Source organism: Phyllopteryx taeniolatus, chromosome 4, assembly GCF_024500385.1.
Source record: "Phyllopteryx taeniolatus isolate TA_2022b chromosome 4, UOR_Ptae_1.2, whole genome shotgun sequence".
Taxonomy (NCBI): domain Eukaryota; kingdom Metazoa; phylum Chordata; class Actinopteri; order Syngnathiformes; family Syngnathidae; genus Phyllopteryx; species Phyllopteryx taeniolatus.
In genome coordinates, this window is record NC_084505.1 from 21,825,127 (window position 1) to 21,842,638 (window position 17,512).

Here is a 17,512-nt window from a genome sequence, read left to right on the forward strand (position 1 = left end):
GCTGTCATAAGACATTGGAACTTAAAAATGATGGAAGAAAGACAACTTTATTAGTACGTTCAAATATTTTGCCATGTTTTTGTAAATATTTTCCCATGATTTTATAATTTTCCTATTGTGTATTTTTTAAATCTGTTTGTATTTGTCATAATTTATTCTAATATCAGAATATTTTTATTTTTCATAGAATATTTGTCTTTTGTGTTATATGCTTTCCGAATATTTATGAATATTTCATTGAATAGTTTTGTGTATTCATCAAATGAATTTTCCATGGAGTGGTTTGCAACAGTCATTTTTGGAACTTATCATTATGACTTTTTGAACTTTCCTGCTCTGCTGCATGGCCATGCAGAATGGTCGACCTGTATGGCTTTTGTGCTGGAACAGTTTTGCTGTGTAACAGGGGAGTTTGAAATACCAAGTGAGGTGTTTATTAGGGTAGGGACAACGATTGGACATGCCTATTAACTGTGCTAAAATGATACTTAAATGTACACTTGTAGTTTGAAGAGGACATGTTTGTGTTTGTACTTTTTCTGGATGAGGTAGCGCAGGCGTGTCTGGCTTCCTTGTCGCCCTCCAAGCTGCTGGCACTGCTCCAGCTGCCCCAGCTTCCCCTGCTGGCCCTCACGCTGCCCGACGAACTGCCCGAGTCCGAGCCGGACTCGCACGGGCGCCGCTCTGCAACGCACTTTCGCCGACTGCGGGCAGGACACACGCTTGCTGGAATCCAAACAAAAAAGCCAGGAAGGTTAGAAATTAGCGCTGTTCATCAATTAATTTTTAAAAAATGAAAAAAATTATCAGATTAATCACCCTTTTCAATTTTCATTATTCGCAAATTTACAAATAATCACAGGCACCAAATACACCAGTTCATCACTGCAAATTACCTTTGGTTTTGTTTCTTCGAAAGTCCCATCGAGGTGACTTTTGAAGCAAAATTTGCCGCCGTGCACACCAGTCGGAGTCTCCTCAATTATCTTTGCACTGGCGTAAGCATTGACCTGATCACTGGCCTTATAGCAACCTGCACCGCATTTCAGATATCCATCCGCGGTTAAGTTAAAGGAGCATGTGGTCAAAATAAATTGTGTAATTACGTTAATACATGATTAATGTGATAATTTGTTGTCATTAATTATGAGTTACCATAATTTCTCGTGTATTATGCGCACCCATGTATAATGCGCAGCCCCAGTTGACCTCAAAATTCTGGAATCCCTTCTACCTATGTATAATGCATTTTTACAATGCATGATTTTGCTTCTACCCATATCATCAAAACAAAGTATTGTTTTCAAAGAATTATTCTGAAGTTAAGCACTTTATTTGAACATGTAATACATAACCATAAAGAAATTAATGATGGTTGTTGTTCAGTCATATTTAAAAATATATATATTTTACAAATTCAGTTTCTGCAGTGATGCAGACTTTGTATCGATCCAGCGTGGTAAAGAAGGAGCTAAGCCGAAAGGCGAAGCTCTCGATTTACCGGTCGATCTACGTTCCTACGCTCACCTATGGTCACGAGCTGTGGGTCGTGACCGAAAGAACAAGATCCCGGATACAAGCGGCCGAAATGAGTTTCCTCCGCTCTCCCTTAGAGATAGGGTGAGAAGCTCGGTCATCCGGGAGGATCTCAGAGTAGAGCCGCTGCTCCTTGACATCGAGAGGAGCCAGATGAGGTGGCTGGGGCATCTGATTCGGATGCCTCCCGGACGCCTCCCTGGTGAGGCGTTCCGGGCATGTCCCACCGGGAGGAGACCCCGGGGACGACCCAGGACACGCTGGAGAGACTACATCCTTCAGCTGGCCTAGGAACGCCTCGGGATCCCCCCGGAAGAAATGGATGAAGTGGCTGGGGAGAGGGAAGTCTGGGCGTCCCTGCTAAAGCTAATGCCCGCGCGACCGGACCTCGGATAAGCGGTAGAAAATGGATGGATGGATGGATATTTTACAAATTCTTCCAGGGTATGTAATGAGCACAACTGTACATACAGTATGTGCAGTCATACGTACCGCTGTCATATTGGAATGAAAGTGTAGGCTACACCTTTTTCATAACCTCTAGGTGGCGGCATATTAGAATGAAAGTGTACACCTCATAACCTCTAAGTGGCGGTGACATTGGAATTAAAGTGTAGAGCTTTTTAATAACCTCTAGATGGCGGGATACATTTATAAAATGTGAAAGCGGGTTCATTTCCCCCTATACCTATGTATAATGCGCACTATTTACTTTTGACATTTTTTTTGGGGTGGAAAATGCACATTATACACGAGAAATTACGGTAAGGGTTTAACTTTGACAACCTTATTTGAAATTGGACGCCCATGCCTGAATAAAAGAAAGCGTGAGGAAATCTTTGCCCACCATTCTGTCTGACAGAGATGTCGGCACGCTGTCCGGGTTTGGGTGCTTCTGCAGTCGGGACGTTGCCACAGCGGTTCCTGTTGCGGGACGCTGGCAGGTTGCGGTCCGCCGCACTCCAGTCAGGCTCTCGCTCCCTCTCTGGAAGCAGCTGAACTTTCTGCTCAGGAGCGCTGGAAGTGAAGGGGAAATCATAATGAAGACAAATAGACTGATTCGGAGGGAGCGTGACAACAGGTAGATGGCACAAAAAAAACATGTCCTACCTTGAGATGTTTTCCATCTTCCTGCGACTTCTTTTTCCCTTACTATTACTACTACTACTATTACTACTGCTTGTGTCTACAATTGATGCCTTCTTCTTCGGCCCTTTGCCGTCTTCCCTTAACTGGAGAGAGAAAAGAACAACTGTATGAATGTAACTGTACTGGAGCATTCTAAACGTTGAATTCCCCATTGTAAATTATTTGTGTATTTTTCATTTATTTTTGTCCTAATACAGTAGAGACGTGTCAGCTCCTCACACCTCTTCGCATAAGATGAAGAATATATGACTTTGAGGACTGTTATATTGAATGTCTAAATGTGTTGCTGCACCGTTTGTGTTCAATCGTTTCCCATTACGCGTTAGCGTTACCATTAAGATAGCAGACTAAAGGCTAAGCTATGTGGTTGTTTTAAATACACGTCTATGTTTCCGACTTTTTTGTTTAGTTTGACAGTAAACCAACTGGCAGCGGCATTAAACAGCTTGTAGATTCATTTTTGCTGAATTGCTCAATATTTGTCAACGTGCTACTTATTGTGAAGTGAGTTGAGTTCACTGCCATGATACAGCGCTTGTATCTCAAGTTTGCACTCGCAAGTTAAGGAGAAAAAAACAAAACAAAACAGACACACAAAAAAATCGGCTGAATGTGATGGGTCATATCTCGAAAAACCTGAGATTTGGGTCACTCGTGTCTCAAGGCACTACTATATTCTTATTCTTGATATTTGTGCTTTTTTTCACCGAATTATGGTACTTTTTATTTAAAATATTTGATTGTGCTTTTTCTTTGTGTTGTTATTAGTTTCATTTTCTAATTTTATGTCAAACAGACTGTGCATTATTGCACTGGCTCTTATTAAGAGTCCACAAATGTATTTAATGTTCTCACCTGTGCCACTCAAATGAGCAAATCCTTGCTCACTATAATCGTGAAATCTATTTAAACCTAAAGTACGAGAGCTGGTGGCAATGTGCCGACCTGTAGTTCGGCGCTGGCCCGCTGCTCGCAGTGCATCATGGTAGGTTCGTAGTGTCCGGCGTGACTCATCTCGACTGGTTTGCACAGCAGCAGGCCTGGTCTTGGTCCAGGACCAAGTGTGACATTTTGAGGGAAGCCAGCAGGAATTTCCACTGGAAACATAACTGCTGCTGGCACGCCATCTTCACCTTTAAAGTCCACTGCCGTGTTTTTAGCCATCTCGCTGATGAACGCCGGTTCATTGTTGTTGTTGCAGACGTCAGGGTCCGGCGTCAGGGGCGGTTCGGTTACCAGTTCCTCATGCTCCGCATGCTCTTCGTCCGTAGCCGCAGACGCCGTAGTGACCGCAGTGGGCTTGTACTTGCTGTAGTATAGGGACACCTTGTGTTTCTTCTGGGGCTGCGACAGGGTGCTGGATGAGCTCTTCTTGGATGACTGAGGACGCTGAGCGGGACTATTGAAGAGCGCCGGGGATCCACGACCCTTCCCTTTGTCCGAGGTGTGGCAGGTGTCCACATAGCTCTTACAGGTGCCCTTGGGTTTACTGCAAAAAAAGGCAAACATTTAAGTATTAAAACATTTGCTCTGCCCAAGCCAAAAGAAAAAAAAAATGCATACTTGACAGCGTTTGGTGTGATGTTGTTGATGGGGCCATTATCCCGGGACAAGTTCGAGTTGTGGTTGCTGCGAATGGCGGGCATGGAGAACTCGCTGAGGATATATTGCGCCTGATGAAAGGCCATCAAGCACACGCCGAACAAGGAGAAGCTGAAAAGATACAAAAAAAAGAAAAAAAGAGACAAGATTTCTTGTTTATCAATAGTTCAATATCCAGAGTACATACACGTTTCTCTAACCTCTACATCGAACAGCAGCCCCCCCCCCATTGTAAATAGATCACAATGATGCAACCATTTATTTAGAAGATTTTCCTTTCACAAACTCTTCACAAACAGTATTTAAAGCACCATGGAGACTCTCGCGAACCGCGCCATTCAAGCTAGGACCGTCACTGCACACACGCACTGCTTTTTTGTGTGTGTGTGTGTGTGTCCTCCACGAAGTTTCTTTTTAGGGTCGTAGAGTACCAACACTGAAACATATAAGTGGACTGCGAGGACTCGAGAAAAAACATTAGTTTGCTGAGTTACAGCCCATGGGAATTGCCGAGCTGTATCTACTTTTGCAATATTGTCTGCATGTTTACAACCTGCGGCGCACATTTTGCCGCCGTCGACCCAGTGTCGAGATAAGGTACGTAACGTGACGTTACATTCAATGTTTACGAATCCTGGGGGAACGATACTTTGCTATCGCTGTGACCACGAATGTAGCCAACTACTGAAAAGCTATTTGATGTGTAAATAGTGACGCTACGGAGATATGTAGTTAAACTAATCGTGTTGTTAGTATCCACCACTGCTGCGTTTGGTTGTAAACTTAACGTTACCTGCGGAGCACAGCACAAGACCGCTCACGCTTGTTTTACGAGATGAAAACCAAGCCTCAGGCAACCTATTGCTAGCCTCGCGATATCCGGTCCACGGCCCTACAACCAATGGGTTTCTGGCGGATTTCTCATCGATAACGGAGTCTGCTACCGATACAGTCGTATCTCTTGCCTTTATGAACGGCTATCTGGTCGCACTGGTTTATCGGTTCCAATCCCTAACGTATAACTACCGCACCGGCTTTCAAAAAAAGCGAGCCTCTTTAAAAGTACTGTCTCACACTCCCATGTCCTGTTTCTGTAGCAACCCGCTTCGTGCAACTAATTCTAATTTCATCTTTTTATGGTTTAATAAAAGTGATAAAGTACGGTACAATATACTGTATGTGTGCAGCATCAAACACCTATACAAGTTCGCCGTTTACGGCGTCCATATATCCAATCGCTCAATGTGCGGGGCGTGATCGCGAGGCACAGCTCTGATTTTACACTTGACAGCAGTGTAGTGGAGTGGCGTCGCTTGTCCAGCCTGAGGCATTTTAGTCTCTGACACAACCCTCCTCTTCTTGAGCTTTTTACAAAAGGCAAGGGACCGCGCTCCACCCATTGCTCAGTAAAATGCCTCATTTGCGAACCGGCATTTCCGCTTCATCGTCATTTGGTGCGCCATCAAGCGAGCCAGCGGGGGAATGTCGGCAGTAGAAACGAAATATAAAAGATCAAATACTGAATAAATAAATCAAGATGGTAGAGGAGCTGACAGGCTTAATCAGCATTGTGTCATCTTGAGTAGTGGCTTGTTTTTTTGTTTTTGTTTTTGTTTAAAAAAAAAAAAAATGAATTGAAAAAAAATTACAGATTCCAGGTTTAAATGTAAAGCAATAACACAAGGGTTACAGGTACTGACCAGGTGAAGATGAGCGTGACCACCCAGAAAGATTCCTCCCAGCTGGGGCCCGGCACAACCTGGGCACAGAGGGGCAACATGTGGTGGGGCAGCGTCACGTTGAGGGTGAACGGAAAGGCGGTGCCGCGCGACGTCACCAGCACCAGGTCACGGATCACCCAGGACGACGTGAAGTCCGGCGTGAACCTGGAGGGGTTCAATAAAAAAACTGTTTTGTTGTGTGGTTCTCCCTGTGAAGACTAGTTAGAGGTCTAGCCAACATGAAAACCGGAGAGTAGGGCTGAGTGATTGAATGACTTTACCGATTAAATATTGTTTACTTGTGTGGAATTTCTTTGAGGAGACTTCCGTAGTTCAAAAGTGTTCCCGCTGATGTGCACTGTTAATACTAACAACACGGCTACGAACAGAGAGGAGGTAGTTTATAAAAGCTTCGCGATTTGGTCCCTATAATTGGCAACTGTGAAATGAATTCCTGCTAAGAAACAGACAATATGAGTGGAATCATTTTCACATTGTTATCCGTATTACAAGAAAGAAGCCCGAAGGAAGCCAATCACAGTGTAAACTGAGCGGAATATTGACATGGTGCCCCAAAAAAAGAAAAATGACTTATCGACATTGGAAACGTTTGACCCGAGGTATGTGCTTCTAAACATTCAACATTTGTCGAGGTTGCCTTGCCTCCCATGTACATATGGACCAACAGTGTCATAGGGTGATGATGGCAAATTTGATGTTGAATTGTTATTAAATGTTAATTTATTTAAGACCTTGTAAAGTGAATTGAGTGAATTTGTTTCGTTGAAAGATCATTGCTAATAACGTGCAAAGACAAATGTATGTAGGACTCAATAGTGGAGATCCAAACTGTTTCTCCACATTACAGTTTTCCTGACTTTTTTGGCATGGCTAAAACTGTGCCCACTGCACTTTTGCGTCAGGCATGAGTCTCCCGTCCTCCACTATATAAAAACTTGACTGCCTTCGTTTGCATCAGTGGTTATCTACCGCAATTGCGGGGTACTTATTATTATTACTCCGCCCACGCCTAGGTGGTGGCTTGCGCCTCTCATCACGGCGCAGAAAGCCCTGTAACAACCTGGCGGGATATATTCCCATTACTGGAGACTTTACGTGGATATATTTATTCATGTAGGGATGTGTAGGCATAAGAAAGATGCTTGACGAAGCAGCATCCATTTTTCAGGTCATCGTATTAGCATTTGATTGAAAGTTGACAGTCGAGCGGAGCGTGGTTTCCACAGCATTTAAGAGGGGAGACGAGCTTGATTTTTCATGATTCTGAGGCCTTATTTTATATACTGTATTTGGCAGTTATTAAAATTTGGCAGGATTGTTAACAACACTCTTCTCTGTAGTGTGTCAAATTTAGAAGACATTTATTTTCACTTTCCAGGGAGTTTAAGGATCCTGTTTACATACATGTTTTGACAAAAGGGACATTTTCTAATGGGAATCACTTAGTTTCACATGATCTGTAAAGCAAAATATATTTCCATTATTTCTGTGGACGTTGATGCAGGTTAGTGCTGGGAAAACAAAAGCTCACGTTTCAAAGCTCATTTGGTATCTGAAGAAATAAAGTAAATCTCAGAATAAAACAAAAAATAACTTGGCAGTCAATTGCTTTTTCTATAAGCAAATAGGGGAAAACAATTATTCCAATGTTATTTTTGTGAAAGAAAATCTGAGATTTTATTTTAAGGCCATATCGGCCAGCCCTACCCTAAAAAAAATAAGTAAGTAAAAGTAACTGAAGCCCCCGGTGTTGAAAACGGATGGATGGAGGTAACTGAAGCCACAGCCACTACGACTTACGCTACGGTGATCTCCGAAGAGGCATTGTGGTCGAGGCTGAAGGAGCGACACTGCAGCACCTCGAAACCAAAGCCCTGACACTTGTAACCGTTGACGTTCATGGATGTGACCGTGAGGGGCAGCTCGCCAGCATTCTCCACCTTGAAGCTCTTGTGGATGGCGAAGAGTGGCTTGTTATTGCCGCGCAGGCCTGGTAGAGATTTGATTAAATGTTATTATCATCCATTTGTTAATAGATATTTATGATAAAAACACATATTTGAGCCCTTACCATCTCTGCACTCCATCAGCGTGGACTGAGGGACATTGAAGCGCAGAGAGGCGCCCGGACCGGGCAGCTTGCCCCCAACCCTCAGCAGCTCTTTGGCCCCATGGCCCCTCACCGTTACCATGTCGAACACAGTCAGGTTGTTCCTGAAAATGTACACACACACATACAGAGTTACTCAATTTAACCATCGAAAGTGGACAAAATATGGGAGCGCAAACCAAAATGGCAATCTTTGTGTGTCTTTTCAGGTATGGCTTCTTGAGATTTTTTTTGTGGGTCTACTTGTGATAGACATGCTTACCAAATTTCATTTTGCTAAGTGAAACTGCCGGGGCCTGAATTATTATAAAAATGTTTTCTTCTTGGGGGTGCTACCGAGCCTAAAATGCCAAATAAAAATGGCAGACTTTCTGTGTCTTTTTGGAAATGGCTTCTTGAGTCTTTTTTGTGGCTTAAATCCTGATAGACACTCCTAACAAATTTCCCGTTGCCAAGTAAAACTGGTTACAAGGGCTGAATTCTTTTTTTTTTTTTTTTTCTGGAGGGTGTTACTGTACCATCATGGTTGCTTCAAACTAAAATGGCTGACTTCATGTGTCTTTTTGGACATGCCCTCTGGTAATTTCTTTGTGGGTCTACTCATGATAGACATGCCTTCCAAATCTCATGTTGTTAAGTGAATGTGCCTTTGGGAGCTGAATTTTCAGAACTCCTGCTTACCTGATGATGAGGATGGTGGTGGTGGGTTTGTGTTCGGATGGCCTAAACATGACGGCGACCTCCCGGGACTCCCACGGCTGCAGCAGCAGGCGCAGGACCCCCTCCCCCCTCGAGGCCTCCATGTCCTCACTCACCTGAATAAGCACACAGGAAGTTGTCAAGGAATGTCCTGAGGGCAAAAAGAAATAATGTCATCTTATTTAAACTCACCTTGAGGGGTGCGTTCAACAGAGAAAACTCTGCAGTGCTGATGTTGATGGCCAGAGGGCTTATGTTAAACCTGCAAAACAAAAAAACATCCACTACGTTTAGACAAGGAGTAACCAAGAGGAAAAGACAACCGTGAAAAACAAACAACTGCAAAGCTGACATAAGAATGTGAATCTGTAAATAATAAATACATACATAAATAAACTAACAATAAAAATGTAAACTAAATGATCTTCTATTATACCATTTGGTGAGAAGATCCAGAGCCCCAAGTGGGGAAGGATACAGGGAGAGAATCTGGATTTCCACAGAAACCACAGATGAGGAAGGGTTCTTAAGCAACAAAGTTTTCACCTAAAACGCAGAGAAACAGTTTCATTTTTCAGTATTATTCGTTTTAAGCTTGCAGTGTCAATGGTGACCGTTTTACTGCTCACCTTCCTCTCGTTGATGGGCGTGGCACCAAAATCCAGAGGCGAGGATGTCTCCACAGGGAGTCTGGGCCACCTGGAAACATATACAAAGTAGTTCATGAAAAATGATGGAAGATCTCAAGGTATTACAATCACAAGAGAGTTTAGAAGCTCGTTGTACTTAAATGGCCCCCTCTCATATCCAAAAGGCCTCTTTATACTCCCGCGGTCGCACGGCCGACAGCGCCCGCATTGCATCACGTGACCGACAAATTGCCCCGCACAGCACCTCTGCGTAGCTTGCCGCGCACCCGACAAAAATTGTTGCTGCGCGTCGAACACCGCGGAGATCATCTCTCGTGATTGGTCCGTTATAGTCACAAGCTGTGATGACGTACCAGCGTTCTACATACCATCTACGTCGCTGCCTTCACGATCGACTTTGCAGCATAATTATACGTATCATCTGGTCATCGAGGTCCATTTGTTAAGTCGCGGTCGCCATTGTTGTTGCTTTGTTCCTTGTTACTGAAAGGAAAGTAAAAACGGCTACCCGAAATGGCAAAAAAATATGCAGAGGAAACTCCACCCTCTGGTGTCCTATCCAATACCAGCCGTAGCAACACCCCCGACTTGGAGAACTGCAGCACACTTTCAAAACAGCGCGCGTGGGTTGCGCTCGAGTATAAAGGCAAACTACGTGACACATTTAAAAAAGACACATTTACTCCGTGTCGCGATCGTGCACAGTATATTTGAATCCAAAAGCTAGTTTATTTTTAGCCTTGTTGCGTGTTTTTTGACGTAGACCTGTAAATATCTGACAGACAAAGTTTTTTTTTTTTTTTTTTTTTTTTTTTTTTTTTTTTAAATGTCGGCGGCGTGGAACAGACAACACGTCTGAGACAGACAACACGTAATTCCCGGCTCAGACTACAAGACAAATTTGCTCTTTCACGCTTGCACTTTGTCAGACAACTGTAATAAAACCTTGTATTCCGATACCACCGCATCCCGTTTTTTACGATTGATCTTGTCAACTCAAATACGACCGGATACACTCGCTACCGTGGCAACGACAACAAGAGTGGAGCGTGCCGACTTTGTATTATAAGGAAAAAATGGGGCAAAAAGTGTGTTGGTTGTCACCGGTGTTCAGGACAGGAGAGGACGTTCGTTTAAGGCTTGTTTGAGGTATGTTCACGTACTTTTAATACGATACGGCTCGCAAGCAGGCAACAAAACGTTATGTAGCCTAGCAAGCTACTGCTAGCACGAACGGTTGGACGTAAACATGCTGCTGTTCTGTCGAATCATGCTCTCAAGTTTCGGTGTCGGTGAAGTAATTTAATTAAAAATAAAGTAATTTAATTACAGTAAGTTAGCACTCATGCTGTAATGTTGGTTTGACCTGACTGATTAGAATACACGATTTGACTAGAGCAGTGATTTCCAACCTTATAGAGCCAAGGAACATATTTTACAATTGAAAAATCTCACGGCACACCAACAAACAAAGATGTAAAAAAAAAAGTGGATACATTAATTACTGCATTTACTTCATGCCATCTAATAGAAGACCATTCATTTGTTCTGTCACTATGCCTCACTTGCATAAATAAAGGAACAAAGATACATTTATTGTAAATATTTTTTTGGGAGCAATTAGGTACACAAGCATATACATACAGTAAATGAACAGGTCATTTAAATAGACACATTCCTGTATCATGTAATCGGATCGGTTATCGTTTTGTTTTAAACTCGCTGATCGGTGATCGGCCCCAAAAATCCTGATATATATATATATATATATATATGGGTGTTTTTTTTTTAAATCGTTAATCACAGCAAGGCTGATCCTGCGACGAGCAGGGGATTTAATACTACACTCAAAATAAGCCACAAGTCAGTACAGTAAAGGCGTCATTTCATGACTTTTGCCTTTTGTGAGGCTGACCTGCAAGGCAGATTGTCTTTGTGGTTTTGCCACCGGGAGAAGAGTTCGGGAGCCAGCTTGCTGTCCACTGTCCAAGATGAGCGAGAGAAGTCTGGAAGAAGTGTCCGCTGCCATTCTGAGCGACCTAGGCAGGGGACAATTTAAGAGAAAAAAAAAAAAAAAGAATTTGTTAAAAAGACTACTATTTCAAAGACTAATTTTGATGTCTCACCTGCTTCGGACAACTTCAGCGCGCACAGTCGTCCACACTCTTGCTCAGACTCAAAGACCATGTCTCCCTGCTGAGATTGTAAACAATTGTTACTATACAGTAGGGCTGGGCAATATAGCTTAAAACAAAAGCTCACATTTTTCTCACTGACATAGTTTAATTTGAATACCATTCAAAATAAAGTCAATGTGTTCTGCCTGATCACTCATGTTTTCTGCAAAATAAAAAAAAGAGGATGAACATCAGATTCTCCCATGTTATGTAAACCTATGAGAACAACTGTACCTTGGGTCAAAAAAGTACAAAATGTGGATAAATTACTCCTTCTGCAACATAGGTGGGTACCACGTCTTGGGCAATGGTCTGTGTGATTGACTCCTTATGGCCAAAAATGATGTTAAGACCACAGTTTTTAACCTCTCTTACAGGATAAAACCAGGCATTATATAATGTCAGCAGGGCTAACGAATATTTGTAAACCATAGTATTCCACAGACTATCCCATCGATTAATCGCATAAAAATAGATTTTGCATTATTAAACATAATAAAGTGCATGTGAAGTGAAGGTATTATTTTTGTCCACTTGGGGTCACCATCCTCACATTCTACTGTAGTATCATTGACTTTGAGTGTGTATGGCTTTAAAAGGCGGCCCCTGGCTTGGTGAGTGACGTGGGCGTGAGCGAATGAGAGTTTAGAGTTGCCTGGCTCTTAACTGTCTGCGTGTTGCGTGACCTAGCGTGAGTTGTGGCCATCGGCAGCTTGTGTATAAATGTGCTTATTCCCTGTTTTGTTTTCTTCACGTTTTTCAAAAAAGCAAATAAAAATGCGCTGGCGGCTGTGTCAATCCCTGACCACTTATTACACATTCTAACTCGCGTTGGTAGGCTATATCAAAATTAGCTAACATAAATACGTTGTCTCATGTTGGCGTTCGTAGATGCGCTTTTGTGGTACAGATTGAACTTTATCAACCTTGTTGAGTGTGAAATGATCACAAACATTGGACATTCTCTGTTTGTTACAGACTCTTTCCTCCTGGCTCCCTGCCATGGCGCCAACTTATTTCCACACAGAGCGGCGCGTACGACTGCAATAACAATAGTCTGTATGGAAAAAGCATCCCTGCAAAGTTTCAACGCTTAGATTTTGCTTCGACCTTGGTTGTTATCGAATTATTGGAGGTATTTGATTATTCGTTGCAGTTGTAAATGTCAGCATTTCATTTAGAAAGTAGTGATATTTGACATTTTTAGTGCTTATATATATATATATATTATGAAGGGCACGAGAGTTAAAAAATGTATAAAAACATAAACTTGGACTAATCTATAAAAACTGATCAATCAGTTTCCCTACAGTGACACCACTCTGCAAAACTAGTTTTTTGTACCTTGGAAGGATCAGCGTGAAAGTAGAGAGGGACGCGCACGGTTGTGCCCAGTTTGGTGTTTAGGTCAAGCGTGAAGGAGTGGCTGGCCGGCAGCGCTCTGTTGAAGAGCTGCAGGGACAACACGGGCCAACAGCCTTGTGGCACCGTCAGCGGGCTGTGGAAGTTCACCACCTGGTAGCCAGAGAGTTGCCAGAGATAGCACGCTAAACTATGCAAAGTCACACTACAGTGTGACTCTATTGTCACGATATCACCATTCATTTTTTTAAGCACATCTTTAATGAGATTTTACATTATACAGTCGCCCCACGAATATTCTCGGTTTGGCCCCCACGGATTCACCTATTCGCAGGTTTTATTTTGTTTTTTCAAAAAAATGTCACTTTTTTGGGAGGGGCAACTGACCCCCGCCCCCCCTTTCTTTCATAGAAAACACTTATTGCCGGTATATCCCCTCTTATTCAATTATTTTTGGGGTTAAGAAAAAAAATTATTTCAATGCAATTATAATGGGCATCAATTATTTGCAGATTTTCACTAATCGTGGTCAGGTCTGGTCCCTATTACCTGCAAATAGCGGAGGTCCAATTTACAGCCAAGCCTGACTTTTCCTCAGAGTGACATACTTTTAAAAAGTATGTTCAAAGAAGTATGTTAAAACCTGGTGTGTGTGTGTGTGTGTGTGTGCGTGTGTGTATGTGGGGGGTGTCAAACTATATGTAAAAAATTATATTCTCTCCTTATCACAGATTTTCAGCTATCGTGAGTGGGAATGTATCCCTGTGATACACTGGTTTAACATTCCTTTTTAAATCGTGTACCTTAATCGCCCCCTGCACTTTGTGTGAGAGGCTGACGCTCGTCACAGTGAGTGGCAACGTGAAGGGGTTGGTCAGCCACAGATCCACCTCCTCTGTAGTTTTTTGTTTCACTTGGAAAAGGCTGGACAGGTCCTCCGTGCTCCACCTACAACCAGGTATAAAGAACAGATATAATAGATATAATGTTGATTTCCATTCTGCTATGAGGCAGTCTGGTGTAAGCGCAAGCCACTTTTGCATTCGGCAAAACAGGTGAAAGCGCTTCCTTCCGGCACGGGTAAATGGCGGAACCCTATAGCAGGAGACCGGCACAAAGAACCTGCAGGAACTTTAAATGTATGCAATGTCTTTTTTTTTTTTAAACACAAGATGGCACCACAGAGCCATCAAAGACGACAAGATCCAATGGTTAGGCTTTATTTGTGTTTACGTACAGTGGGTACGTAAAGTATTCAGACCCCTGTAAATGTTTCAATCTTTGTTATATTGCAGCCATTTTCTAAAATTATTTAAGTTCCTTTTTTCCCCTCATTAATGTACACCCAGCACCCCATATTGACAGAAAAAAACCAACGAAATTGCAGATTTATTAAAAAAGAGAAACTGAAATACCACACAGCCGTAAGTATTCAGACCCTTTGAGACTCATATATTTAACTTGGGTGCTATCCATTTGTTCTGATCATCCTTGAAATGGTTCTACACCTTCATTGGAGTCCAGCTGTGTTTGATTATACTGATTGGACTTGATTAGGAAAGCCACACACCTGTCTATATGAGACCTTACAGCTCACAGTGCATGTCAGAGCAAATGAGAATCATGAGGTCAAAGGAACTGCCTGAAGAGCTCAGAGACAGAATTGTGGCAAGGCACAGATCTGACCAAGGTTACACAAAAAAAATCTGATGCACTTAAGGTTCCTATCCAGGTGTGAAAAACTTCACAAGAAGACTCATGGCTGTGTTAGCTCAAAAGGGTGCTTTTGCGGAATACTTAGCAAAAGGTCTGAATACTTATGACTGTGTGATATTTCAATTTTTCTTTTTTAATAAATCTGCACAAATTTCAACAATTCAGTTTTTTTTCTGTCAATATGGGGTGCTGTGTTTACATTAATGAGGAAAAAAATCAACTTCAATGATTTTAGCAAATGGCGTCAATATAACAAAGAGTGAAAAATTGATGGGGGTCTGAATACTTTCCATACCCACTGTATATCACATCACATTTGTATAAATAAAGAATATGCATGTGTTTAGCCTTTGCCTGAAAGACACCAGCCATAAAGAAAACTCAATTTTAGCAAGTTCGGCTTCAAACCGTCATGTCATCATCTGGTAGTTATGCTCTTTAGCACCGTATACACAGGAAGTCCGCTAACTTGTTTTCCAGCTTTGGTCACATGACATTCAGCAAATAGCGGGTTATCATGAATAATTGGAGAATGGAGCTATTGCATTAATTATATGATTGTACATTGTCATTGTGCATGCTCCTGAGCATCACGGAGCATTTGATAACCAAATTATTTCTAGTAGTTTTGTTTATTTCTATTAAGCAAGGTAGTGGTTATCATGAATAATTAAAAATCCAAGAAAATCACACAATTGCAAAATATTGTGTCGGTGGTAAGACCTCCGAACAGCAGATTGAAGGTTTAACTGACATTTTTCAAGGATAATTAGGGCCTTAAAAAAGACAATGTAAGGATTTTGAGAGTCTGCTGACACCCTTTCATTTGTCAAATGTGTCATTATTACCTGTGTGTGATATGTAATCCGGCCAGGTTGTGGGTCATCTGGGTGCCGAGAACCTTTAAACTGATATGACTAACACATTTCCTTCCGTGGCCTGGCATAGAACCTGGAATCACACACAAAAACAGTATGGTAAATAAACAGTGAACAGGACACTACGGTGGCTTAAAAAGGTTTACCTCTGCAGGTGAGGGTGGCCACTTCAGTAAAGTTTTTCGCTTCTGATCGCAGAACAACTCGATTTATTTCAAGACTGGCTTCCACTTTGGACAGCACCTGCATGTCCTTGGTGGATTTAAAACAGACTGTCATACATACATTTCTATTTATAACAAGTCAAAAACACATCCAACTCACCTTTATATGGAGCCTTTTGCTTCCGGAATTTTGCATATAAACTCCTATTTTTGGTTCCCCTGTGGCAGAAATGAAAAGACGATACCAAAAAAATGACACGTTAAAACAAATTCAGTACAAATGGAACCAAATATTCCAGTTCAAACCGCCTGTTAACACACAGACTTATAGGAGTAAGAAAGCCAGAGAGCTGTCTTTGGGTGGAAAGATGTTTTGCCTCTCATCCGAGCAGGCTTCATCAGTTCACGCAAAAAGCCGTAGTTAGGACAGACTAGCCTAGAGAGGCTAAACGTCTTCGAAGACAACCAGAACAGTCCAGTTGCGATAAATTCAATGCCCTGAGGATTAAATGACCAGGATGAATGAGAATATTCACAGGCACAAAGCCACAGGTTAAACAGTGAATATCCCTTCAGAACTGCGAGGCAGATGTGCTAACCAGTCGTCCACTCCGCCGCCTCAAAAAACGATATCATTTGAATAAATACAGTGCTATGAATTTATTTTACTAGGCGTGACAAGGCAAGACCCACCTACTGCTGCTAGTCCAGCAGCAGGGGCCACTAGCAGCAACAGGATGTGCTCAATGACGTAAGGCTTGAGCTTGTCCAGGTCGGCGGGCTGGTCACCACGTGCCGACAGGTCCATCTGCAGGCTGAGGTGCTCCTCGCTCTGGAGGCAGGAACCCTAAGAGGGGGGGGGGGAAGGAAGGAGTTGCTGAGGCTTCCCAACCATAAGAATACTGTAAGCACTTTTCTTCCAGAGGAGCGACAATAATATGGACACAGAACATACTTGTGAATTCATGAAAAAACTCTTGGGGAGGCTGCACTCGAGCACTAGACCCAGTATGGTGATGTTGGACACATCTTCCTGAGGGAGAAACAAACAGACACTCATGTTTATATCGTGTATTTCTGCAAATTGTGTATTGATCTTTATTTACTTCACTGAAAACACAGGGAGGCATATATCAGGGGTGAGGGTTTTATTTGTACAAAAAAAATAAGCTGTAGTTACTTTAGTGACTGCAGTCAACTGCTTGGAAAAATTTAATATTTTAATTAAAAAAACAAAAACAATCAATTCAATACCAAAAATAAATAAAACATAAAAATAAATAGTGCAATCAATAAAATATGTAAATCACATTTTATATTTTATTTACGAATATATTGGCTACAAAACATCCATCTATCCATTTTCTGAGCTGCTTCTCCTCACGCGGGTCGCAGGCGTGCTGGAGCCTATCCCAGCTATCATCGGGCAGAAGGCGGGGTACACCCTGAACTGGTTGCCAGCCAATCGCAGGGCACATACAAACAAACAACCATTCGCACTCAGAGTCACACCTATGGGCAATTTAGCGTCTCCAATTAATGCATGTTTTTGGGATGTGGGCGGAAACCGGAGTGCCCGGAGAAAACCCACGCAGGCACGGGGAGAACATGCAAACTCCACACAGGCGGGGCCGGGGATTGAACCCCGGTCCTCAGAACTGTGAGGCTGACGCTCTAACCAGTCGCCCACCGTGCCGCCCTACAAAACATGTACCAAATAAATATTT

The 17,512-nt window shown here is 42.5% G+C and overlaps 1 protein-coding gene across 3 annotated transcripts in view; it reads right to left on the reverse strand.

Annotated features, from left to right (window-relative positions):
- tmem131l (transmembrane 131 like) overlaps nucleotides 1–17,512 on the reverse strand; it is a 38,441-nt gene that overhangs the window by 3,776 nt on the left and 17,153 nt on the right. For 2 of the 3 annotated variants that reach the window (XM_061770589.1, XM_061770588.1), the window contains exons 8-28: nucleotides 16,741–16,818; nucleotides 16,479–16,632; nucleotides 15,946–16,004; nucleotides 15,768–15,873; nucleotides 15,592–15,694; nucleotides 13,831–13,975; nucleotides 13,010–13,180; nucleotides 11,615–11,684; nucleotides 11,404–11,527; nucleotides 9,468–9,537; nucleotides 9,275–9,384; nucleotides 9,031–9,100; nucleotides 8,821–8,954; nucleotides 8,101–8,243; nucleotides 7,830–8,019; nucleotides 5,988–6,173; nucleotides 4,249–4,398; nucleotides 3,631–4,174; nucleotides 2,647–2,768; nucleotides 2,384–2,553; nucleotides 535–726 (exon numbers count right to left, since the gene is read on the reverse strand). In XM_061770589.1, the coding sequence (XP_061626573.1) occupies nucleotides 535–726; nucleotides 2,384–2,553; nucleotides 2,647–2,768; nucleotides 3,631–4,174; nucleotides 4,249–4,398; nucleotides 5,988–6,173; nucleotides 7,830–8,019; nucleotides 8,101–8,243; nucleotides 8,821–8,954; nucleotides 9,031–9,100; nucleotides 9,275–9,384; nucleotides 9,468–9,537; nucleotides 11,404–11,527; nucleotides 11,615–11,684; nucleotides 13,010–13,180; nucleotides 13,831–13,975; nucleotides 15,592–15,694; nucleotides 15,768–15,873; nucleotides 15,946–16,004; nucleotides 16,479–16,632; nucleotides 16,741–16,818 (3,091 nt within the window). The remainder of the gene's footprint in view (nucleotides 1–534; nucleotides 727–2,383; nucleotides 2,554–2,646; nucleotides 2,769–3,630; nucleotides 4,175–4,248; nucleotides 4,399–5,987; nucleotides 6,174–7,829; nucleotides 8,020–8,100; nucleotides 8,244–8,820; nucleotides 8,955–9,030; nucleotides 9,101–9,274; nucleotides 9,385–9,467; nucleotides 9,538–11,403; nucleotides 11,528–11,614; nucleotides 11,685–13,009; nucleotides 13,181–13,830; nucleotides 13,976–15,591; nucleotides 15,695–15,767; nucleotides 15,874–15,945; nucleotides 16,005–16,478; nucleotides 16,633–16,740; nucleotides 16,819–17,512) is intronic. The other variant, XM_061770590.1, reaches the window with a different exon arrangement.